The 24166-nt window shown below is 35.6% G+C and overlaps 8 protein-coding genes and 2 long non-coding RNA genes across 10 annotated transcripts in view; 4 read left to right on the top strand and 6 right to left on the bottom strand.

Moving 5' to 3' along the window:
- Positions 1-1719: 1719 nt before the first annotated feature.
- Positions 1720-2021, bottom strand: LOC117784892 (bomanin-1-like). The gene is made up of 2 exons (XM_034622743.1): positions 1933-2021; positions 1720-1863 (listed from the first exon to the last, which is right to left on the bottom strand). The coding sequence occupies exons 1-2, from the start codon at positions 1988-1990 to the stop codon at positions 1787-1789; spliced, it is 135 nt and encodes a 44-aa protein (XP_034478634.1). The 5' UTR covers positions 1991-2021; the 3' UTR covers positions 1720-1786.
- Positions 2022-3287: 1266 nt separating this feature from the next.
- LOC117785445 lies at positions 3288-3573 on the bottom strand. The gene is made up of 2 exons (XR_004617512.1): positions 3491-3573; positions 3288-3426 (listed from the first exon to the last, which is right to left on the bottom strand). It is a non-coding gene; the product is annotated as an uncharacterized LOC117785445 (long non-coding RNA).
- Positions 3574-7214: 3641 nt separating this feature from the next.
- On the top strand, positions 7215-7548 carry LOC117784499 (bomanin-1-like). Its single transcript, XM_034622250.1, has 2 exons — positions 7215-7322; positions 7389-7548. Exons 1-2 carry the CDS (start codon positions 7265-7267, stop codon positions 7463-7465), a joined length of 135 nt encoding a protein of 44 aa, XP_034478141.1. The 5' UTR covers positions 7215-7264; the 3' UTR covers positions 7466-7548.
- Positions 7549-8042: 494 nt separating this feature from the next.
- Positions 8043-8419, bottom strand: LOC117784497 (bomanin-1-like). The gene is made up of 2 exons (XM_034622248.1): positions 8336-8419; positions 8043-8270 (listed from the first exon to the last, which is right to left on the bottom strand). Exons 1-2 carry the CDS (start codon positions 8391-8393, stop codon positions 8131-8133), a joined length of 198 nt encoding a protein of 65 aa, XP_034478139.1. The 5' UTR covers positions 8394-8419; the 3' UTR covers positions 8043-8130.
- A 704-nt stretch (positions 8420-9123) lies between these two features.
- Positions 9124-9459, top strand: LOC117784498 (bomanin-1-like). Its single transcript, XM_034622249.1, has 2 exons — positions 9124-9203; positions 9272-9459. Exons 1-2 carry the CDS (start codon positions 9146-9148, stop codon positions 9346-9348), a joined length of 135 nt encoding a protein of 44 aa, XP_034478140.1. The 5' UTR covers positions 9124-9145; the 3' UTR covers positions 9349-9459.
- Positions 9460-9917: 458 nt separating this feature from the next.
- Positions 9918-10263, bottom strand: LOC117785366 (bomanin-1-like). Its single transcript, XM_034623331.1, has 2 exons — positions 10206-10263; positions 9918-10141 (listed from the first exon to the last, which is right to left on the bottom strand). Exons 1-2 carry the CDS (start codon positions 10261-10263, stop codon positions 10002-10004), a joined length of 198 nt encoding a protein of 65 aa, XP_034479222.1. The 3' UTR covers positions 9918-10001.
- Positions 10264-10964: 701 nt separating this feature from the next.
- Positions 10965-11349, top strand: LOC117785252. Its single transcript, XR_004617493.1, has 2 exons — positions 10965-11055; positions 11117-11349. It is a non-coding gene; the product is annotated as an uncharacterized LOC117785252 (long non-coding RNA).
- Positions 11350-12551: 1202 nt separating this feature from the next.
- LOC117784682 (bomanin-2-like) lies at positions 12552-12990 on the bottom strand. Its single transcript, XM_034622485.1, has 2 exons — positions 12905-12990; positions 12552-12840 (listed from the first exon to the last, which is right to left on the bottom strand). The coding sequence occupies exons 1-2, from the start codon at positions 12960-12962 to the stop codon at positions 12674-12676; spliced, it is 225 nt and encodes a 74-aa protein (XP_034478376.1). The 5' UTR covers positions 12963-12990; the 3' UTR covers positions 12552-12673.
- A 4169-nt stretch (positions 12991-17159) lies between these two features.
- The window catches only part of LOC117785343, a 69012-nt gene continuing 62005 nt past the window's right edge, over positions 17160-24166 (top strand). The window contains exon 1 of the mRNA XM_034623301.1: positions 17160-17244. Coding sequence (XP_034479192.1) covers positions 17160-17244 — 85 coding nt within the window. The remainder of the gene's footprint in view (positions 17245-24166) is intronic.
- Positions 19847-20524, bottom strand: LOC117785345 (transmembrane emp24 domain-containing protein 2). Its single transcript, XM_034623302.1, has one exon. The coding sequence runs from the start codon at positions 20505-20507 to the stop codon at positions 19890-19892; it is 618 nt and encodes a 205-aa protein (XP_034479193.1). The 5' UTR covers positions 20508-20524; the 3' UTR covers positions 19847-19889.

Raw genomic sequence — 24166 nt, 5'->3', positions numbered from 1 at the left:
GGGCTTCCTCCCTTCCCCCTCCCGGTCTAAAGTCAGATTAAAAAAGAAATTAAATTAAAATTGTAATTAAAACAAGCACTTGTCGTCATGATCTTTGCATATGACACACAACTTTAAGCCATCAACTTTAATGAGCAACTCTCTCGCTCTCGCTATCGCTCTCCTTCTCTCTCTCTTTCTCTTCCCTCAGGCATTTGGGAATACAGTGAGTCACAGTCTCGTCTCTGGCTCAAATGTCAACTAGGCAAAAGTTTCTGATGGTGTTTTACTTAAATCAGCTCCAACTGCAACGCGACTGTGACTCTAACATTGTCTGCTCGTTGTGTTGCGCCTTTGGCTGCCATTTGGCATTGTGTCTTGTATTCGTGGATGGGGGAAGTAGAAGAGAATGCGGTTTTCAGCATCGCGTTGAAGTGTTGCGAGTGCAAAATGAAAATGTAATTTATAAAAGTGGCATTCAGCAAAAGAAGAACTGCCATTATATACCACAACCTCAAACTTACATTTTGTCACTCATAAAAAGAAAAGTTTCAGGCAAAAAGATTCAAAGAAGACGGCATAAAAAAATTGAAAAACTTTTCTATAATATTTAGGCATGAAATTTGTACACAAATACAGTTAGAAAAATATTGCCAAAAAAAGTGTCATTTATGTGAACGATATTAAGTAACGTAATATTGTTAAATATTATTATAAAATGGTAGATGGATGCTCAAATGAATATATTTACTCTGAAGAGCCAATTTACATTTAATGTTTGCTGTTCATTATGCCATCAACAGCATTATCACTATCATAACGACAATAACAATAATAATCATCACCATTGGCAATCGAAGCTGTTAATGGGGTCCAAAAACAACAAGAAATCGAAGGTCAGCTCACAGCAGGATACCCGAAATAAGAGGATTCAAAGAGACCACCAACAATGTTCAGCCTCATAAATTATATTTCAATAAATTTATATTACAGTTGCGTTTTCCTGCTGTTTGAAATAAGTGTATGAAACGCAATTCACTCTAGTGGGGTTTTCCCATTGTTAATATCTCTATTTTGAAGAGATTAGGAAATCACGCTGCACATTTTCATTAGGATTAGTTGAGGTTGAGCTGAGGGAAAAGAGAACTCGTCGAGTTGCAGAGGGCAAAAAATAACAATACTCGTAAATAATTGAATTGATTTTTCTCTCTCTCTCTCTCTCTCTCTTTTTCACTCTCTCATGCGCTTAACAGATTTTTCTCTTCTTTTGTTTTCGCTTGCCAATTTCTGGCCAGCGAGATGAAAATTGAAAATTGAATATTTCCGGCGACACAATGGAAACAAAAGCAGTTTGCCTCTCACTCCGCCCTCTCACAGTTCGCAGTTCCCAGTTCTCAGTTCCCAGTTGCTTGAATGCATTTTTTGTGCTCACAATTGAAAATTGCATTGCCAAGTCGAAGATTCTGTTCGGTGGCTGACATGGGAAATGGCGGAAACGGAAATAAGTCAAGCGCCTTTTGTGCTTCAAGATTTTTGTGGTAGCAGCTCAATAAAGTGCAACTCTTTTCGCAATACTCAATCGGATTCAGGAATCACTTTCCACTGCTGAAACTCATAATCTGGCAGCCAGGAAATCCAAAATCTTAAATCAATATCATAGTGATAGATCATTTAAGATTACGATTAATAATATCAAATTATCAAATAGTTATACTACGGTTTAAGGGAAATACAATTAGATTCAAGCATTTGCCGTGCATTAGTTAAGTTTTATTAAAATTAATTATATCAGCTGACAGGGCAAAGTTCAATGGCCGTTTTCTACATCACAGTTTGTGCATTGTCCATTAATGATAATGTCATGATCGGGCGAGAGGGGAACGGCTGTTGACATATAAAAGTCATATTAATATTATAGATAATCTATATAGTTATAGATAGGCGGAAACTTACCACTGGCCAGAGCCAAAAGACCGAGCACAAACACGGAAACAATTGAGAAGAATTTCATTTTGTTGATTGTTCTACTATGTAAACTTGGGAACTGTTGAGCTGAAGCTACGGCAACGATCTTTTATAGTCCCTTGTTCAAGATACAGTTGGAAAATCCAATTTGTATTTCCAGTTAATCAACATGCTTGAATTATCATTAAACCAGAGCAGCTGCAATTGTGTCATTCAATGGTATTGTCAGAGTTTAATAAACTCCATTGGGAATATTGTGTTGCAATATTGATAGCTACAATTATCTCTGTTTATTTCTTCCCCCCTCCGTCTCTATCTCTCTTAGTTGTAAATCTTTTTCGATTTAAATCTCTATCTCCCTTTGTTTTTTTATGTTTTATTTATATTTATTTTATGTTGCTCTTATAATAAATAACATATTTATCATATTTTCCAGTGTTAAAAGAATATCTGTAGAAATTAATGCACTAGCCACAAATAAAGTAGAGTTTTTATTCGTTCAACATACGATTTTAATGACTCATATAAATTTGAATGTGACCCAACTTATATGTTATGCTACAGTTAATAATATTTTTTTATATCGACCCGCCTCTTGATGATAATCAAGAATTTATATACTTTATAGGATCTGCCACGCCTCCTGCTGCCTGTTACCTACAACTCACAAAACTATTATACCATTTGTTGCACATTTTAAATCGTTTCTGGATATAAACTCAACTAAATGATCCCAATATAAAGGTCGTTTTCATGTGACCCCTCGACTAGATCTCAAAGACCATAAGAGATAGAGATTTCAAACTTTGTAAGTAGGTTCCTGGATAAGTACGCAGATCAAGTTTGTTTTTTTTTTTGGATCGGACCTGTATATCATATAGCTACCATAGTAACGATAGATCGAAAATGAAGTTTTAGTATGAAAAAAATCTTCGATTTTTAAGATATCTCGACGAATCTGACACAATATACATCTGGGCCCGTATTATATATTCTGCCCAAATTTGGTTCAAATCGGACCATTATATCATATAGCTGCTATAGAGACGCTCAGTCGAAAATCAAGTTTTAGTATGAAGAAGTATTTTGTTTCTTGAGATATCTTAACCAAACTCATAGAATATGCATTTAAGTTGGTGTTATTTATCCTCACCAAATTTGGTACAGATCGGTTTATCATATAGCTGCCAGAGTACCTGGGCACAGGGTATCCCACTGTCGAGCGTGCTCGACTGTTGCCGCACACTTTATTTTTTATATAAGAACTCTTAGAAAATAATAATATTACAAATATGAATGTAAATATTTATATGATCATAAATAGATTAAGCTCAAGAATAATATGTCGTGTATCAAATAAGTTTTATTAAAATTGTATATCTTAAATTCGGATGTTAACATTATTCAAACCGCCGTTGACAAACAGACAGTTTGTGCAGGCTCCATCGTAGTTAATGGTATAGTCGGGCGAGAGGGGAACGGCTGTTGGGAAATAAAAGTTGTCTTAATTGATTATTTCTACAGTTGTTGATAATAGGAAGCTTACCACTGGAAAGAGCCAGAAGACCGAGCACAAAGGCAGACACAACTGATAAGAGCTTCATCTTGTTGTTTGTTGTACAATGTAATCTTGGAAACTGTTGAACGAAAACCGCTGCAACGATCTTTTAAAAGAACAAGTTCAAATTGCAGCTGGGAAATTTTATTACGATTTCCAGTTAATCGATAAGCTTAGATTATTGATGAAACAGAGTAAAAATACCACTCTGGGAAATTACTAGTGTTAGTTAAAAATGTAATGGAAATCCAGCTTTATTGATTTTACATATTTTTTGAATAGTCACAAAAAACATAAAAAATTTTATTAAATACATTTTTTTATTAATATTATTATTTGTTGTTTTCTAGTTTTAAATATTTTTCTTTACTTTTATAATTTGTTTTATACTCTCTCTTTCATAAATGCATTTAATTTAATCCTTATTCGTTACTCTACTTGAGCTACGATATTTTTTTTGCACTTTCTTCCCATTTTCTCGCTTTCTTTTTCACCATTTCAATTATCATTTGTTTGTCATAACTTTCCCAGAACATTGAAATGTTCGCATTCGATAACACGAAAATCGCCACAAAGTCGCATGTTTACACTCGCATGTTGACTACGATTACCTCTCTCTCTCTCTCTTGCTCTCTGAGTGGCAGACATTCCAGATGAGTTCAGTTCAGTTGAGTTGAGTTCAGCTCAAATCCCCTCCAATCAGAGAGGGTCCAACGTTGGCCACAGCTGCGCTTGTCGCTTGTAATCCTTTCGCCCGGTTCCTGCACTTGTAATGCGGCTTAAAAGGGAACACCATTTAATAGCGCCCCCATCTGGAGTTTTTTTTATCCTTCCATTTGCATTCTCCATTTTCCGTGGTACTTTTCGCGCGCATTTTGAATACAATTTTTGGAATCAGTGTCGAGGCTGTTTTTCTTTTTATGCTACTTTTTATGCTACTTTTTATGCTACTTTTTTTGCTACTGTTTTTGCGCTCACCATCGTGAGATTCGTTGTCGTTGTGTTTTATGCGATTTGTGTACTTCCGGCTTAGTGGCTCCGCTTGGGACATGTTCATGTGAGCATGTGTGTGTGGTTTCTCCCAATGCCAGTCCCAATTCCCATCTCCATCCCTATCCCTTTCCGAAATGACCCATTCAGTGGACAGTGGCCACTCTGATGTTACTTTGCCCGCCTGTTTTTAATTGCATACTGCGCTCAAATAGGATTTGTGCATTGTTTCCTGTGGTGGATTTTATATACACTCTCTCTCGACTCTCGTTCACTTTGTTCTCTGTCTCTTACTCTTTTTTATACCCTAGCCGACTGCATTTAAAGTTTGTGCAAATATATGTAACATGCAGAATAAGTCCTGATCTTGTAAAGTTTATTCAAATCAACAATCTAGTATTATTAGTATTATGGTAAGAGCTAGAAGCACCAAATTTGGTATCTCGACTTCATATTAAAGATGTAATGGAAAGTTTAAAGTCCGTATAAAAAAAATTAGTTTACTGTCTGTAATAAAAAATTATAAAATTATATTAAATGGTTTAACATAATTTAAAAATGGTGTACTTATTGCTTGAAATAAAGGTAAATTTTTCGTTTGATTTGTATAACACATATTAAACATTAAAATTATACATTACTGTTTGACCTGTAAAATACTCAGTCAGTCAGTCAGGTCAAAGAATTTTATTTACATAGATAATACACAGGGATATCGCAGCCTATTTTTTAGTAGTCTATAAGTATTAGCTGATATGTAAATAATTTAAATCGAATTTAAGGTAAAAGTTTGATTAAGATCATCGAGTCAAAGAAACAAAAGTGCGTTGCTTAGAAGATTTAAAGACATGGGCACAGGGTATCTTGTTGTCGACTAAGGCTTGCTAATACGTTTGTTGCTACATTTGTTTTTGTTTTAAATGAAATCTCAGTAGTGCATTTCTTTATTTTTTTTTAGCCAGCACTTTTGGTCGCATTTTAATGTCAGTTTAATTCAATACCCACGGCGAAACTCTAATGCGTCCGCTCGTGGGCTAAAGGGGAAGGGAGTAGGGGAGAAGTGGAGGGCTCTTTTGTTGCAACTGTAATTAAATTGTGGCCAAAGTGCGACCAGCTTGGCATTCTATTTTTTTATTCAGTTGAGTCTGTTGTATGCTTAGTCAATTTGAATGGAGAAGGATTGCAATGCATTTCAACAGTTGGATTTGTGGGGTTACTCTATTTTGTGGACAACTTAACATGCAGCCGTTAAATAGGAGAGAATTCGAGTTAAAATTGAATTTAAGAGTGCGCTTATGTTTGTGAATATTCATTTCATTTTGTATATTCGAATGTCTGCATGTTTTCCACATCAATGAATGACAAACACTTTGGCTTTCAATGCTGTGGAAAGGGAAGGACAGAAGGACGAATGAAAGTCAGCAAAGGCAATGCAAATTGAAATCCAATAAGAAACTAGCAATAAATCAAATTTAAATTTAATTAAAAGCCGACACGCCTCAGTGCGGTTGCGAGGCGTCAAATGACAGGCGACAGACGACAGTTGGCGACAAAAGTTCGCCTCCACGGCGGATTCTACAGGCGGTGAGGTTTGAGTTGCAACTGATGCCTCTGCCTCCAGCTATTTGGCGTTGGGCATGCACACCTGGCCGCGAGCTTAGGTGGCGTGGCAGTCACAATTATGAACAACATGGCATGCGAAATAATCTTAATTGTAAATATTTAAAGTCGAGTGCGAGAGGGAGAAGGAGAAGGAGAAACAAGGGGGAGTTTGAAAATGGTGACTATGCTGCGGGCAAACTCATTTGTTTGCAAAAACAAAGCACACACACACTCGCACAACATAATGTATACATGGAAATGTAAATATACACACATGTTTGCAAATCAGCAGAAGGAGATGTTCTGTGAAAAGAAAATAACTTGAATAATGTGCACAAATACTCGCCTGCCATGTGTGTGTGTGTGTGTGTGTGTGGGTGTCTGGGTGTGTGGGTGTGTAATTACAAAGCACACAAAACAAACCAAACAAGAAAATGTCTGCATAAATATTTATTGTGCGTTCAATGGCATTGCCAACGGCAACGTCCACCAGGTCGTATGAGTGATTTTTGCTTTGATTCACAGGAAACACACACACAACAGGACAATGGAAATCAGTTTAAGCACACAGACACTCACACACACACACACACACATACACAGAGACCAAAAGGCTCTATTGTGGTTTACATTCCTATGGTCACGCTTAACTGTAACTGTTATTATTATTTTTTATAATTTTATGTAATATATTTCATTTGCTCAATTTGATGCAATTGAAATTAATTCTGACAAGTTGAATAATTTTCCATATTGTAAGTATGCCGAGCTTAACAATGTAAATGCTTGAAAATATATACTATATATTAATACATTTAATATAACTCTTTAATATAATTTAAAGGCATTTAAAGGTAAACTCTTATTTTCTGAAGTAAATAAAAATCGTACAACTGAAGTTATTTTTGTAAGGAACAGATTTTTGATAAGTAAGCGTTCAGACTACTGCTGTAATTTCCCAGATGAGCTTATCAAGCCCTGAATAATAATAATAATAAATGGAACGACAATGTAACTCCTGCTTTGGTTCAATGATGATCCAAGCTTATCGATTAACTGGAAAAACGAATTGGATTTTCCAGCTTTAACTAGAACAAGTGACTATAAAAGATCGTTGCTGTAGCCTTAGTTCATCAGTTTCCAAGATTACATTGTAGAACAAACAACAAGATGAAGTTCTTCTCAGTTGTCTCCGTTTTTGTGCTCGGTCTTTTGGCTCTGGCCAGTGGTAAGCATCCTTCAATCAATAACTTTAGAGATGTTTAATTTAGATAATGTTTTTTTCTATCTACAGCCGATCCGCTTACGCCCGATCATGACATTATTATAAATGGACACTGCACAAAATGCAGAATACTAAACGGTCGTTGATACTCGAGTACAAACAAAATACATTTCAAAATAAAAAAATTATTTGCAAATGCTTTAAAATAAATAAATAAAAAAAAAAAGAATCTTTAATGTATCTCTACAAAACCATAACCAATTTGTTTAATTCATTGTTAAATAGCTGCCATAAAAACAATCACACAATCACAATAGCATCACAGAAAATATATTTGAAATTAGGATCCTATTTCTAAGAAAAAGTTACTTGAAACCTATGTTGGTTTGCTTACAGATTCATCACAATTTTTGCAATTAATTTATATTATTTTTTATACAGATATTTCGCTGCGTACATAAATTCCAGTCAACCAAAATTGTACACAAAATAAAAGCTGAATATTGTGTATTTAATCTTAATATTTTAGTAATTATTGGTTTTTTTAATAAACATTCAGTCAATAATGAATCAATAATTTTATCAGCTATTTCATGTCGAACCATTGCAATCAATGGGACAGTATAATTATTTTCCACCATGTAGCACTGGACATTCGCTCCTATCAGCACCCGAGCCAATCTTATAGATAACATTTACGTTTAAAAGTAAATATATATTGGATTTATTTATTATAAACTGTTTTTTTTTTATTTTTATATTAAAGAACATTAAGAACATTTGAATTTTGATGGCAATTTACTCTATTCTACTAGAGATCAACATCAAGATCTAGTTTCGACTTCAATTCTGTTAGGACTTTTAACGTTTCACTTAATTGTCCCTTAATAATCAGACAATCCTTGCAGGCTCCATTCATGATAATGTCATTATCGGGTGAGAGAGGAAGGGCTGTTAAGATACACAAGTTACCGTGATATATCATTAGTTTTGGCTATTGATAAGAGAAAACTTACCACTGGCTAGAGCCAAAAGAACGAGCACAAGGACGAACACAACTGAGAAGAATTTCATCTTGTTGATTGCTCTACAACGTAGTCTTAAGAACTGTTCAACTGACGAGATTGCAACAATCTTTTATAGTCACTTGTTCATGCTACAGCTGGAAAACAAAATCCGGAATTCCCTTTAATTGATAATCGAACATTAAGCCAGGGATTCAATAACAAAGCTTCACTCAAACGTTTTGTTGGAATTTGATAAGCCCCATCAGGAAAATTACAAAATCTTTCTAATGAAAACTTAGCATTGTAAAGAATCTTAACTAAAGATTGCCTTTTTTTTTTTTTTAGACATTTTTTAGCCCAAATACGAAACCAAGTTTTAAGGACTGGATCGTCTAAAAACAAAACCTTATCTACTTAAAATGTGAATCATACAAATTTCTTTACTTATGATTTTTGAAAAATTAAAAAAAATTTAAGTGTATCATTTAAAGGATCTTTAAACAATATTAAGATACTTTGAGACGGGGCTAAACTTGGTCTTCATATAATTATGTCATTTCTTCATTTGTAAATTAAACATTTGCGGTAACCACAGCATCCAGACCTGTTTTGCCCCAAAGGGGCTTATCAAACTTGGACAATAACAAAGACAATACCCCAGTTATTGCTGCTATAGTATAATGATAATCCAAGCTTTCGGATTAATGGGAAATGCGAATTGGATTTTCCAGCTTTAACTCTTGCAAGCGCCTATAAAAGATCGCTGCTGTAGCTTCAGTTCAACAGTTCCTAAGATTACATTGGAGAACAATCAATAAGATGAAGTTATTCTCAGTTGTCTCCGTTTTTGTGCTCGGTCTTTTGGCTCTAGCCAGTGGTAAGCATCCTTCAATCAATAGCTATAGAACTGATTAATTTAGATAATGTTTTTTTTTCTATCTACAGCCGTTCCGCTTTCGCCCAATAATGACATCATCATAAATGGACACTGCGAAAAATGCAGAATACTAAACGGTCGTTGATACTCAAGTTAAACCAAAAAACATTTCAAAATAAGAAAATAATTTGCAAATGCTTTATAATAAATAAAAAAAAAAAAAATGAATCTTTAATGTATCTCTACAAAACCATAACCAATTTGTTTAATTCTTTGTTAAATAGCTGCCATAAAAACAATCACACAATCACAATAGCATCACAGAAAATATATATTAAAAAAAAAGGCTCCTATTTCTAAGAAAAAATTTCTTGAAACCTATGTTGGTTTGCTTACAGAATCATCAGAATTTTTGCAATCAATTAATATAATTTTTTATATCGATATTTCCAGTCAACCAATATTGTACACAAAATAAAAGCTGAATATTGTGTATTTAATCTTTATATTTTAGTAATTATTGGTTTTTTTAATAAACATTCAGACAATAATGAATCAATAATTTTATCAGCTATTTCATGTCGAACCATTGCAATCAATGGGACAGTATAATTATTTTCCACCATGTAGCACTGGACATTCGCTCCTATCAGCACCCGAGCCAATCTTATAGATAACGATTTACGTTTAAAAGTAAATATATATTGGATTTATTTATTATAAACTGTATTTTTTTTTATTTTTATATTAAAGAACATTAGGAACATTTGAATTTTGATGGCAATTTACTCTATTCTACTAGAGATCAACATCAAGATCTAGTTTCGACTTCAATTCTGCTAGGATTTTTAGGGTTTCACTTAATTGTCCCTTAATAATCAGACAATCCTTGCAGGCCCCATTCATGATAATGTCATTATCGGGTGAGAGAGGAAGGGCTGTTAGATATACAAGTTTACGTGATATATCATCAGTTTTGGATATTGATAAGAGACAACTTACCACCGGCTAGAGCCAAAAGGACGAGCACAAAGACGGACACAACTGAGAAGAATTTCATCTTGTTGATTGTTCTACAAAGTAGTTTTAAGAACTGTTGAACTGACGAGATTGCAACAATCTTTTATAGTCATTTGTTCATGTTACAGCGGAAAAACCCAATCCGGAATTTCCTTTAATTAATAATCGAACATTAAGCCAGGGCTTTAAAAACAACGTTTCTCTCAAACGTTTTGTTTTAATTTGGTAAGCCCCATCTGGAAAATTACAATAGCTTTCTAATGAAAACTTTATATTGTAAAGAATCTTAACTAAAGATTGCCTTTTTTTTTTTTAAGACATTTTTTAGCCCGAATACGAAACCAAGTTTTAAGGACTAGATCGTCTAAAAACAAATCGGATCTACTTAAAATGTGAATCATATAAATTTTTTTTTTATGATTTTTAAAAAATTAAAAAAAAATTAAATATATCATTTAAAGGATCTCTTAACAATATCAAGCTACGTTGAGAAGGGGCTAAACTTGGTTTTGAAATAATTATGTCAGTTCTTCATTTGTAAATTAAACATTTGCGGTAACCACAGCAAATTTTGTAATTTCCCAAAGGGGCTTGTCAAACTTGGACAATAACCCAGTTATTGTTGATATAGTATAATGATAATCCAAGCTTACGGATTAATGGGAAATGCGAATTGGATTTTCCAGCTTTAACTCTTGCAAGCGCCTATAAAAGATCGCTGCTGTAGCTTCAGTTCATCAGTTCCTAAGATTACATTGTAGAACAATCAACACGATGAAGCTCTTATCAATTGTGTCTGCCTTTGTGCTTTGCCTTTTGGCTCTGGCCAGTGGTAAGTTTCCTATCAATAGCTTTATAGATGATCTGTTTAAATAACTTCTATCTCTCTTCAGCCGTTCCCCTCTTGCCCAACCATGACATTATCATCAACGGACCCTGCAAAGATTGTAAATTTAAAAACAAAGCATCAAGTTTAGAGGAGTACTAGCAAATATTGTAATATTTTATAAAATTCAGATATAAGATTATAATAAAGATTTTGTGGTTTGTAGTTTTGTTAAAAATACTCATAGATTTTTTTTCTCGAATAAAGTTTAAAAATGTCACCAGGTGTGGCAACCAAAGAGATGAAAAACTTTCTTTTCTTATTGTCATTAAATATTTAGCAGTTTTATACCCATTTGGCACAGTGGCTGCCACTTGCTGGCATTTAAAGAGCTCGCATGATCCGAGAAATAAATTCCAAGTTGAATGTGCTTAATAAAATAAAAATGAAAGCTCAGGCACTTTGTTTTATGAAGGTATAAAGTTTATGCGGATATATTTGTGACTCTTCCGAACACTCACATACAGACAAAGGAAAATTAAATAAAGGCGGGTGGAAAACAGAAGGCGAATGAAAACAACAACTGAGAACACGGCAAGGTGACAGGAACAGATACAGATACAAATACAGCAAGAGATACAAATACAGCTACAGATGATGTATAAAAACATCAACGGCGACAAGGAAAAGTTGTAAGTGTCAGTTCAAAAAGCAGTTGAGTGTCGGGATGGAGGAATGTGGGGTGAATTGAGGCATGGCAGGGGGTGTTAAAAACATAAAAAAAATACATTTGGCGGCACCATTTGGCGCTGTTTTTGACACCTGCGCACACAGGTTGCCCACGAAGACGGGAAATGAGAAAATAAGCAGCAGAGCACGAGAAAAGATGCCGGATGCCATAGAGAGTGGTGACACGGGAGGAAGAGCGGAAGAGTAGCAGAAGGGGGAGACAGTGTTAAAATCCCCATCTCCCCGATACTTGGGCAGCATTTTAAAGGCAAGGCGACCAAATTCGCCTTTAACGTCTAACGTTTGCCCAACGAATCGAGTGAAGCGTCCCCAAATTGCCCGTCTAATTGGCATGCAAAGGTCGTACACGGTTCACTGAGTGCCACGATGCGGCGCCACGAATTGCTGCACTCGGTGTGGCATTCTGTTTCCTTGCCCCTCGCCTGGCTACTAAAAGCATTCCCTCTACACCTGAGCGTCTCTCACAGTGGCCAAAAGACCATCTGATTATATTAATATCTGGAGATATTGCTTACAATTAACTTACTTAACTTGCCGACTATTAAATACACTCTCCAGAATTTTCCTTAAATTATTTTACTGACATTTGACTGAAAAATATTTTCATATATATATATATATTTATTTTGTTTGCTGATCTTTTTTATAGCAGATCTGAATCACTTAAACTCTAATACGTGTTCCTATTACTAAAATGCAATTCCCTTATTTTCTTGAAGAATAGAAATAGAATTAATTTAGTTATATTTGTAAATTTCAAGTATTTTGTTATTTTTATTTTAGTTGCATCTTAATATATTTTTTTCGAATATATAGTTTAAGAAACATTTTTATGTATTCTGTGATGAGGCCACTTCTATAGATCCATGTCCATTTAATCAAGGCTATCAATTTTGTTGCCAAAGTAATCACGTTTCATATAATATTCAGGATTGCTTTCTTTTGGGTCATTTCGAGTCTTTTTTTCATGGCTCGAAATAATCACACAGTCTGTGCAGGGTCCATTCATCATAATGTCATGATCGGGTGAGAGAGGAATAGCTGTTAAGAGATAAGAGTCGACTTGATATATCATAAATTTATTTATTGATACGAAGAAACTTACCACTGGCGAGAACCAAGAGAGCGAACACAAAGACGGAGACAATTGCGAAGAACTTCATCTTGTTGATTGCTTTACAAAGTATTCTTGGGAACTGTTGAACTGAAGCTTCAGCAACGATCTTTTATAGTCCAGTTGCTGTGGTACAATTTACAGCTGGGAAATCCAACTTGGGTTTCCATTTAATAGATAAGCTTGGATTATCATTACACCAGAGCTTTAATAATAATGTTTCACTCCAAGATCTTGTGCGAATTTGATAAGCCTCTTTGGGAAATAACATTTGTAATGCAAGAATGCTATGGAAGCAAGGCAGACTTTGTACTGCAATAACTAATTTTCCGATCATTATTATTGGTAAACAAAAAAAAGCAGCTGTGCCAAAGTTCATGTACATTTATTGAAAATTGCGAGATTTTGTCATGTTGCCTTAGGTCGACTCCATGATAAGAAATACGAAATATTATGTCAACGTCTTTTAGATGGTGCGTTAATAAAAAAATAAAACAGCGATGCCAAGTTGCATGCAATTAAGTAGTCTCCCTGATAAGAAATATATTGAGGTCAAGTCGAATTATTGCACTTGAACAAAGTGTACAGTATTTGTTCTGTTCATACAAAAATACATTAAGTTAATTTTTTTATTAAATAAAAAAATTTTGTACTGGTTTTATACTTTTTAGGTGGGCGTGGCTTCAATTTGAAACAAAATTGATCTGCGTGGGGTATATAGAAGTCTGTGAGTGAAAGTTTGGTACCTCTATCTCTTATAGTCTCTGAGATCCTTTTGTTCATACGGACGGACGGACAGACGGACGGACAGACGGACGGACGGACAGACGGACGGACAGACACATATGGCTCTATCGACTCGGCTAATGATGCTGATCAAGAATATATATACTTTATAGGGTCGCAGATGCCTCCTTCTCCCTGTTACATACATTTCAACGAACACAATATACCCTTTTACTTATTTTTTAATTAAAGGGTATAAAAATACAGATATTCTCCGATTTTCCACACATTTTCTATGGCAGTTATGCAGCGAAATCAGGGACCTGTCCCAAGTTTAATCGAAATAGACTTAAAACTGGGGACTAGTTCACACAGAAACATCCTCTGGAAGGATATAATGAAAAACATTGAGTTGAGTTTTACTTAAAAATAAATAATATAAAAAATAACAATAATGTGAATTTTTTTCCTTGCCAAAGCAATGACTTGACTAACTGTGTTTTTATTGTAGCACATTTGAATGTTTAGTTCTTGATTTATTTCGATGTAAACTACTCTGGATAGTGAGAGTGTTGTTTTTGTCGACACTTGCTCCTGTCATATATGCCCCACTTAATCCCCTCACTAATACCAATGAAATCACAGCTGTGAATACTTAAAGGAAAGCACTATATTTTTAGTGGCGGGACAGAGGCTGTCTAATCCAAGCGAATGCGTGCAACGTGTAGCACGTGCTGTCAGTGAGTAAGGCAAACAGCTGTTCTCAACTTGCGTAAACAAAAGCCATATGATAGCAACACACACACTCTCTTTCTCTCTCTCTCACGCTCTTTGTGTTGCGCTCTCGGAGCGTCAGCAGCTGCATGTGCTCTTGCAAAGCTTTTGCGCTCTCAGATAAATTTAACCGTTTCGCTCAATTCAGCTGCGTTCTGTGCAAAGGCAAACTTCACTTTCATTTACAGCTAGAGCAGCAGTTACAGAGACAGTGATAGCGAAAGCTTTCAATGTCGCTTCAGTTTGCCGTGGCAAGCCAAAGCTTAAGGTCGTCGTGTTTACCGTTGCCCAGTCGAGGCTTGTGCTCCTCGTGTCGCCAGCTGCGTGGTCCTCGCTTTGTGCTCAGTTCTTGTGCAAACGGCGACAGGATAACAACAGTGTCCTCTGCTCCGTAATAGTTGCTGCTTCGCGCCAATTATTCTGTAAGTCGCCAGCATCGCATTGTGTAATAATTCGTATTGACAAGTTGAAATTAAATTAAAGTTATAATACAATTAATTCAGGATAACTAAAAAGGCATATGCGTGCACGTGTCACAGCTGTGAATCGGGAATCAGGAATCGGGATTCGGGAATCGTGTATCGTATATCATTAATCCAACTTGTTCCTCACACTTCCGATTTGCATTTCACTTGACTGGATTTTGGCTTATGTTGCACGCCCTGAAGTGTGTCCCGTTTTGATTTTTATTGCCGCGTTCCACATTCAGACCTTTTCTCTGTCGCCCTTCTGCGAGGGTCTCTCTCAACTTTTGCATAAATTATTCTGCGCGCCAAGTGCTGCAATAAAAACATCTCCAATCTTTTGAAATATTGAGCAAGTCCTTCGGTCTATCCTTTCTACCTTTTTTATGTTCTTCGTTTGTTTGTTTTTGTTTTGACCAGTTTACGTATTTGTGGGCATGTGGCTAAAAGGACATCAAACGTATGTCAGGATTATGTGTTAAAGAATATCAGTTTAAGGCAAACGAAAGTGCATTTGGCTTAGAGGTCAAAAACGTAACTGTGACTAAACTTAAAATAGTTGCGCTTAAAAATTAAGAAATATTTATGTGTATAAAACTCTATATACCGATAAACTCAACAATTTAATAACTGACAGACTGACTTAGCAACAAAAAGTGAGCTGAAATTGTTTAATAAATCTCTTTCTATATTTTTAAAATCAAACTGATTATCAAAATTCTAAAGTAAACCTATTTGTATTTGTGGGTTTTAAATATATAAGCCCATTTAAGTGGTAAATATTTGACACGTTTTAGTAATGTTTTCTATAGAGTTAATTTTCTTTCTGTTTGTTTTTGAAATTGTACTTATTTTCTCTTCTTAAATAATTTTATTAAAAACTGAAGCCATCAGAAAATATTTCAAGACTAACAACTTTGCTTTTAATGCTTAATTTCGAAAATTAGTTGCTTCTCTGTACATGAGGTTATAAATGAATCCATGACTTCTGATATTATTATGTATAATAAACCATTTCATTGCCGACCATCAGTCAAGTTCTTCGAGTTGCTCTTGGGATTCACGGGGCAGGAAAAATAAAAAAAAAATAATGACAGCCATTGCTCAGATGCCTTTAGTTGAGGCTTTAGTTGGACTCTGCCACATCATTCTTCATTAGAGCACCGACATGTCAAGGACTTTTGGCTGCCGCACAATTTTTTGGCCGCTTTTTGATATTTTTACAGTTGCATTTCCATAAAAATTGCCAAAAAATAAATACGAGCAAAAAAGGAAAAGAGAAATTGCAATGCAAAGGAAAAAGCCAGCCAAAAAAAAAAGAAAAGCAAAGCGATGGCACGGTGAGCTCTCGAGCTTGAAAAATTGCTGCAATTAGTGCGCCTGGAGGTCAACCAACCACGAGTCCAGTTCAACCAACGTGTGCCAGCCAAGAAATATGTGACACCAATTTTTTTCGACTTTTTTTTTTCTCTGCGTGTCGCCCATTTGCCAGATCAGATTCTAAACGGTTTTTAAAGTAACGTTTGTGAAACGAAACGGAATTTAAAAAAGTTATATGGATTTGACTTGCATTTTCAGGTGGAGTTTGGAAATTGAAAATGCCACAGAGTACCATAAAAAACGCAACGGATTTTGGGGAATGTTTAAATAAAAAACAGTTGGATATGAATATAAAATATATATTTTTTTACTTATTACAAAATTAGAAATATTTCCACTTTTTAATAATATCAAATAAATGTTAACCCAATTTTTGAGGTAGCAGTTGTAAATGAAATAAAATGTCCTTAAAAACTTATAGGATTGTATTAATTTTTATTTGTATGCATTACTAAATGTAGTTTGGAAAAACTAATCCTAAAAAAAAAATAAAGTATTAAATTTATTTGTTATTTTTAGCAGATATTTCTAAAGTGTTAAAGAATAAACAATAAAATACTAGGCAAGAAAGTAAGAGAGCAACAACGTGAAAAATTGCATAAAAATAATAGTTGCTGTAGAAAAAAGTGTGAAAAGTGTTTGTGCGAAAGTGAGAAATGCGCTACGGTAAATGCGTGAAAAATCAAAAAACCAATCCGACTGCGAATCAGAATCAACAAGCGAATCAAGAGAATTCGCTAGAGAAACAGAAGCTGAAGCAGAAGGAGAAAGAGAAACAAAGTCGGGGCAAAGGATCAACAGTCGCCAGGCCGATGAGGCAGAACAATAGAGCTGGCGGAGCAGCTTATAGCTGTGGACTTGGATTTGGATTTGGATTTGGTTTGTGGCTGTTGAAGATGATGATGATGTTGCTGCTGCTGTTGCAGTTGCTTGCCACAACACAGGCGACACCGTCGCCCTCATCCATGCAGACGCCACAGAAGAGAGGTAAGCGTGTGTCTTCTTCCATTGCTCCATCTCATTGTTGTTTTTATTTTGTTGTCTTCTTGCTGCTGGCGGGCAATGTGGCATTGGTATTGTCATTGTGTGTGGTTCAGGGAAATGGCAAATAAATGTCAAATAACAGTGACACCACCACTCCCCCTTCCCCCTCCCCGCTTTCCCTACTTACTCTCCTACCTCTGACAATGCTGCACACATGTTTGGATATATTGGCCATTGTTGTGTGCTGCTTGTACGGCGGGTAAATAGGCAAAAGACGTCAACACAAAAGCGCACCACGTTGCGTATACGCGATGTTGTTTTCTTTTGCTTTTGCTTCTGTTGTTGTTGCTGTTGCCGGGGCAGCTACGAACTGCCGCTGACATCTCGAGTTTGCCTTTGATATTAACTAAGAGGACAGGCTAACAGAGCGGGAGAAAGAGAGAGAGAGGGAGAGACAGCGTGAGAGAGAGTGAGGTAGAACAGCATTTTATTAACATTGCAATGCTTTCAACTCGCTGACATAATAGAAAATTGAATTGCTGCGAAATGAGAAGATGAAGCAGGACAAGAAGCATCATCAGGAGCAGGACTCCTGTTGTCATGCCTTGATTATGGCCACTGCAATTCGGTGAACAGCGCTGAAAGATGCAAAACAAAATTAAGGCCAAGCAACTAAATTGCATGGCATTAGATAATAACAATGCTGATGATAAAGCTGCTAGTGGCATCTAGACAGAATCAGGTTAAGAAAAGAATAAAGATATTCATTCATTACATCGAAAAATCGACAATTTACTTGACACTTTTTCAAAACCTTCAAACTGTCATAGCTCTAGTCTTGGCCGATTTCCTTGTCAATTTTAGCATTATTTATCTTCTATTTTTATTGGAAAATTAAATTGTTTTCCATCACTATTCACTTTTTCCATACTTTTTTAAAAACTTTAAACTGTCATAACTTTGCCAAATCTTAATCGATTTTCTTGCGGAATGTAAATTTTATCATTATTTGGCTTCTTATTTAATTCTGCATCAAAATTGAAAAATTCATTTTTTTTTTATTTCACTGTCCATTTTTTTCATACAGACAGGATTTTTGTAAAACTGTATTTTTTTTTTGAATATTTAGTTCTGAAAGTAACATTCTAACTTTAAAACTTCCTTAATTAATCGTTCATTTTTTTTAGTTTTAATTTTTTCTAGTATTGCTGCAAGATTCTTAGAAGTTTTCGCGTTTAAATACAGAAATCTAAATGCTGAAATCATCAAAAATCTAGAAAGCAACGCAATGCTACGTGACTCAAGTGACGTTTCAATGCGTAAGGTCCTGTGTCCCGGGTCCTGTCTGCCGTCTCCCGTCTCCTGTCTACCGTCTTCCGTCCCCAGTGTCCTGCGTTCGCCTTTTGTCTTGGGGACTTTATTGAGCTCTCAAAGCTAGTCTCGCAAAGTTGACTGTCGACTACCAGTGCCATGGATCCCTGAACTTTTGCTTTCATTCGACGCTAGGGAACAATATTGTGTCCTGGCTGCTGTGTCCTTTTTTTCTCATTGTGTCTTTTTTTTTTTTTTGTATGCTAGTTGCTCATCTTTGCTGTGAGCGAGAAACAAAGCTGCTGAGGAAGCTGACTCTATGACCGACGCAGATGCCGCGACACAGACTCGAGTCCAACAACATGCTTCATTTTATTATGCAACAAAAGATAGCAAAAAAGTATAAACAAAAAATTACTCGTACAAAAATCCAAAAAACTTGACGCGACATTCTCGTAAAAAAGAGGCAAAAACTTTTGTTTGTATCTCAATCTCCTCTCGCCTTCGTCCTTTCTCACTGCTGTATCTCTGCTGGTTCTCTGGGTTTGAAAAAAAAAAAGGTAAAACTTGTGAATGAATATGATAAGTTTGTTGTTGGCACTCGCATTGTTATTGTTCGGCGAGGGCGCCATAAATTTGCGCTAATCCAATGTGGGCACAGTTTATAGGTGAAGTGAACTTTATGGATACTTGAGCGCCAAGTTGTAGATACTTTATCCGTTTCTTCATATGCATAAATGTGTCTGTGTGTGCGAGTTGTGTGCCAGTTGAAAGTTTTATGGCTTGTGAAGCATGAAATGTGCAACAATTTGTAGCATACAGATGAGAAGAGACAAATAGAGAGAGTGAGAAAGAAAGAGAAGTAAAGAATGGTCAATGATGCGTTCAATATGGGTCAAGTTTTTTTTTTAATCAAGTTCTAAGATGAAATATCGCTTTGAATCGCTTTGAATTTGTGAAAGACTATTTAAAAAGTTAAACAAGTTTCTTATAAATAACTATAGTTGAACTAGACTCAAACATTTTCTGGACTACGAGAAACCCAGTTTCTTAGGTATCCTAAACTATCAGTGTTCTCTGCTTCTTTAACTGCTCTTATATTAAGCTTTTTATCTATATGTAGGCAATGGTTGCGTGACATCTTAAATGTGAAATTTACTTGATCTGTCTTCTTAAATTACGGGCTTATATACAAAATTTAGTGCATCTAGCTCTTACTATCTTCGAGATGCTTTCGTTCGTACATAAATACCCCAGGTTAACTGCAAAAAAATACTAAATAAAATACAGATAATGTTCATCTTGGTCCAGCAGTCAATTCTTTATTTAATGAACATTTAAACCACTCGTCTAACCTCAAAGAAACGCTTCAGATAATAGATCTCCAGTATGGTCATTAGCAGAAGCAATGAGGGTCCAAAGATGGACCAGGCCACAATGCGAAAGTGGACACTCTGACTGATCTTCTCGTGTCCAATGTAACGGACATGCATGTACTCCTGTTCATGTTTGATGGCCAACATTTGGCTGGACAAGGTGTTGATGTTCTCCTGCAGAATGGACTGCTCGATGACGTCGTCGCTGCGTTTATCCGGATCGCTGTAGTAGATGAGATCCTTGATCACCGTAAAGTGAAACATCAGGACCTTCGGAGTCAACGAGGATCGTTCGTTGTCGAAACACAGCATGTAACGTCCATTCTGATTAGCCGCAAAGGTATAGCTGCCACTAGACTCTGACTCCGACTGGAAGAGTATGCCATCATTGGGATCCGAGATGTGCACTGCAATATCCTTAAAGCCGCCCTCCATCACCTCAAATCGAATCGTGATCTTGTCCTTCTCATGTGCGCGATCATAGAAGCAAGCCGTCTCGTGGGCATCTACTGTGATCATAAATCCCTGAGCTCCTGGAAGCAACACTGAGAGAAACACGAGTACAAGAATTATTAACATTCTACAAAAATCTTTTAAAATTCACAAATTCTAATTCTAAAAATCACACTGCTTAAAGTCTCTGAAGTGTGAATTATTTCTGCTTGTCTACTTTCTACAGACTTTTATGAAATTTAGTTTGGATGGATTGACATCCAATCACTCAGAGGAAACATTAATAATGTTTAAGTATTATATTTTATGCAAACAATAGTGTACTTCAATTATGAATTGCCTTTGCAGAGTATTTGGTTATTGAACTTCAATTAGCTACATCAACAATTGCATAATAAATAATTGATTTCTCTGTTAATTTACGCAGTTGCCATTGCGAACATTTGCAGAAGTTTGCAGTTTTGTGAAGCAGCCACATCGATATTCAAAGACAAATACGCCTCAAATCAAATTAAGATGATAAAAGCAAATTGCAAATTGGCAATTGTCCGTCCATCTGTCTATCTGTCTGTCTTTGTCTGACCATTTAATGGGCTTTGCCCTCACACCCCTCTGTGTCCATTCTTTCAATCTGTTCCCTCTGCTGTCGACTGTGTAATGCATATTTTATGTTATCGATTCCTTTGGCCAGAACGCGGCCATCAATTGTCAAAATGTCATCCATTTTTAATGCCATCGGGGCAGCATTTTGAAGTGCTCTCTAAAAAGTCAAACAGTTTTCATTTCCCTTTTTATACCCCCATTTCCCTTCCTTTAGCTTTCGCTGACATGCAAAAAGCAAACTAAGCTGCATTTTAATTGCAACACAAATTGCAATTTATAGCTATATCAAACAAATAATAAAAACAATAAATGTGGACAATAAATTTCAATTGTTTCCCATAAAATTAAAAAAATGAATAGAATAATAAAAACCATGTTCACTTGGGTCAACTTCATAATCCAATTAAAATGAGAGTGCGAAATTATTATTGCTTCTGCAAACAAATTCGAATATCGTTATTGTTAATTTGTTTTAAAACTATTTACGAGTTTTATATGTATGATACATACAATATTTTTTTTTATCGCTTTTGTGATTTTGATTTAATTTGGAACGAAATATTACTTTTATCTAAATATATATATTTATATATCATTCTTTGTTTCATTTCGCTACTAGAATTTATGCCAAAGATGTAAGTCAAAAAATTCAGTAGGCTAAAATATCCAACATCGGATATTAAAAAAAATGTAATATAAATAATGCCTTTAAGAAAATCAAAAGTTATGATAGTTATGATTTAAAAGAAATGCTTCTTATTGTTTAAAACAAAATTTTAGCCGGAACTTCGAATTAAAACTACACTTTCATAATATTAATTAACTAAATTTTATCTTTAGATTTTATTCTCAGAGTTTTATTTCATTTCATTTTGAAATTCTTGTAAATTTATTTAAAGATGTCTGAGAATTTATTTGTAGTTAATCAAACAGCAATTATAAATATATCATTCATTTTTGAAAAACGAAATAAAATGATTAAAAGTTGATTAGTTGTAGTTTAAGCTATGACCGATTGTTTAAAATTTCAAAATGTATTTTTAGCTCCTAATAGCTTTAAATTCTGAATGGTATTTAAGTGAAAAGTAAATAGTGTTTGCCTTCAAAGAATTACATACTTCCAAGGATGTTATTCAGACTAAACCATGTTCAATTTGCATATTTGAAATAACTTGCATTGCGCACACTTTAAACGTTTTACGTTTACGTTTTGCGAGAAACTCTTGAGCTCGATAGACGCTCAACAATTTCAAACAAATGCAGTGAGTGAGAGTGGAAAGGAGAGAGAATTGTAAATATAGGGATGCTAAATGCCTTTTCGCTTTACCAAAGCATTTTACAAACTATGTATTTGCCGTATGTTTTTTGTGTTTTTTTTTTTTTTGTTCTACTTGTAGTTTGTTTTTCGCGCTCTTTGAATATCTTTTATGATATTCAATTTCAAACTGTAATGCTTTAAGCGATTAAGTACACGCTTTACGCCACTTAACTCCATGTCTATGTAGATGTCGAGCGGATCTCCTTCAACAGTTTTTCGACGCCGCAGGTCGCTTTATTCGACTCGTTTGCCGACTACAGTTACTTTGGGCCACGCGTGGTGCTTAGCCGACACTTGACTCTTTGCTCGTCCTCCTGCTCCTGCTCCTGCTCCTTCTCCTCCTCATCCTCATCCTCATCCTCATGTTCGTCATCATCATCGTCATGACATCGACGCTCTTAAGTGCCGGTTCAGGCCGAAGTCGAGCCCAGACTGCGAGTGTGAAATGTTTTTTCGTGCTCAAGGACTTTTTGCGTTATCCTCATTCTGCTCCTGTTATTCCTGCAGCTCCTCTTGGATATTTCATGTGCGTACAGCTTAGCGTTTCCCAAAACTCAACTCGAGCGACAGATTTCGTTTCGTTTCGTTTGGGTTCATATTTCTGCAGCGATGCTTTTGCCCGGCCGTTTGGCTTTAAGCGGCTTAAATTGCGTATACGCCTCCATGTACCATGTCTGCCTGGCAGTAATGGCAGAGTCTGTGTGCTCAACACTTATTTTGCATTTCTAGTAGGCATTCGCATTCGCATACGGCCAGAAACTTTTAAGGCACTTCCCATTTTTTCCTCTTTTTTTTTTTGCTTCCTCTCCAGCTACTCAATTATTATTATGCCGCTTTGGACACGCCCCGGGGGCGTGGAACTGTGGACTGGGCAGAAAAGTTTCACTTGACGACGTGCGTGGCAGTTACCTGGACTTTCAGCCAGTTCATACTCTTGCCAACAGGCTTTGCCTTTGGTTCTTGGCCATCGTCAAATCATTTTTGTGGCCAACGCACTCGTGCGTGCTCTAATTTGTTTGGCTCACAGTTCGCACAGGACTCACAGGACATTCAATGTGTATATAGCGCTGATTGCTTCTCTGCAGTTCTAGTCGCATTTTAATGCCTTTTTAAAGGTGCAAATGATTCATTCGTTTCAACTTTTTGCCAGCCTTTTGCACGCCTCACAAAGACTCGCATTAGCCTAATTTTTACATTGTGGCACGTGTCGGCAAAGAGAGATAAAAAAAGAGACAAAGAGAAAATCGGGGAAGTGTGTGAGGGTAGTTGTTGGCAAATTAAGAAATTACCATAAATGCAAAACTTTTTCAACAAAATGTGGCAAATAAAAATTCTGTTGCCTACTTATTTGGGCGCCACTGAAACTTCCACACAAAAATCGTTGCCTACTTATTGGGGCACCATAAAATTCCAAACGAAAGGTATTGATAGAATTAAATATAAATAAATAAATAAAAATTAAATTTATTACGTCAAAATATATAACTTAGTTTATTGAATTTTTAATTATTAAATATAGTGTTATACAAATATGTATAAAATTCGGAGCTAAATTTTTAAATTAATGTTTAAAATAAATTAAAGATAATTTATATCGAATGGTATGGATAAAAAAAATATATTTTTTGTTTTCCCAGCCAATTTTCTTAGTGCTTCGATTGTTTGGGCAGAAAGTAAAACTCTTTTTACAAGCCAGGCCAATAAAACGAGTAGTGCTTTGAGAAGGCAAGGACCAACATAAGCTGTAAAATCTTGCTAATCTGCACTTGAGCGAAACACTTGAGCAATGGTGACAAAAGGGGGGAGAGAGCAGAGTGAAATGAGGGGCAAAAGAAAGAAAGCAAATCGAGAATTGAGGCAAACA

The sequence above is a fragment of the Drosophila innubila genome (assembly GCF_004354385.1).
Source record: "Drosophila innubila isolate TH190305 chromosome 2R unlocalized genomic scaffold, UK_Dinn_1.0 1_C_2R, whole genome shotgun sequence".
Taxonomy (NCBI): domain Eukaryota; kingdom Metazoa; phylum Arthropoda; class Insecta; order Diptera; family Drosophilidae; genus Drosophila; species Drosophila innubila.
This window is presented reverse-complemented; position numbering and strand designations above follow the sequence as displayed.

Excerpts from the sequence above, each read along its gene's own strand:
- LOC117784892 (XM_034622743.1), bottom strand. The coding sequence starts at position 1,990 with ATGAAATTCTTCTCAATTGTTTCCGTGTTTGTGCTCGGTCTTTTGGCT. Across the intron at positions 1,864-1,932 it reads TCTTTTGGCTCTGGCCAGTG|CCGTTCCCCTCTCGCCCGAT; the intron begins GTAAGTTTCCGC and ends ATATGTCAACAG.
- LOC117784499 (XM_034622250.1), top strand. The coding sequence starts at position 7,265 with ATGAAGTTCTTCTCAGTTGTCTCCGTTTTTGTGCTCGGTCTTTTGGCT. Across the intron at positions 7,323-7,388 it reads TCTTTTGGCTCTGGCCAGTG|CCGATCCGCTTACGCCCGAT; the intron begins GTAAGCATCCTT and ends TTCTATCTACAG.
- LOC117784497 (XM_034622248.1), bottom strand. The coding sequence starts at position 8,393 with ATGAAATTCTTCTCAGTTGTGTTCGTCCTTGTGCTCGTTCTTTTGGCT. Across the intron at positions 8,271-8,335 it reads TCTTTTGGCTCTAGCCAGTG|CCCTTCCTCTCTCACCCGAT; the intron begins GTAAGTTTTCTC and ends GTATCTTAACAG.
- LOC117784498 (XM_034622249.1), top strand. The coding sequence starts at position 9,146 with ATGAAGTTATTCTCAGTTGTCTCCGTTTTTGTGCTCGGTCTTTTGGCT. Across the intron at positions 9,204-9,271 it reads TCTTTTGGCTCTAGCCAGTG|CCGTTCCGCTTTCGCCCAAT; the intron begins GTAAGCATCCTT and ends TTCTATCTACAG.
- LOC117785366 (XM_034623331.1), bottom strand. The coding sequence starts at position 10,263 with ATGAAATTCTTCTCAGTTGTGTCCGTCTTTGTGCTCGTCCTTTTGGCT. Across the intron at positions 10,142-10,205 it reads CCTTTTGGCTCTAGCCGGTG|CCCTTCCTCTCTCACCCGAT; the intron begins GTAAGTTGTCTC and ends TATATCTAACAG.
- LOC117784682 (XM_034622485.1), bottom strand. The coding sequence starts at position 12,962 with ATGAAGTTCTTCGCAATTGTCTCCGTCTTTGTGTTCGCTCTCTTGGTT. Across the intron at positions 12,841-12,904 it reads TCTCTTGGTTCTCGCCAGTG|CTATTCCTCTCTCACCCGAT; the intron begins GTAAGTTTCTTC and ends ATCTCTTAACAG.
- LOC117785345 (XM_034623302.1), bottom strand. The coding sequence starts at position 20,507 with ATGTTAATAATTCTTGTACTCGTGTTTCTCTCAGTGTTGCTTCCAGGA.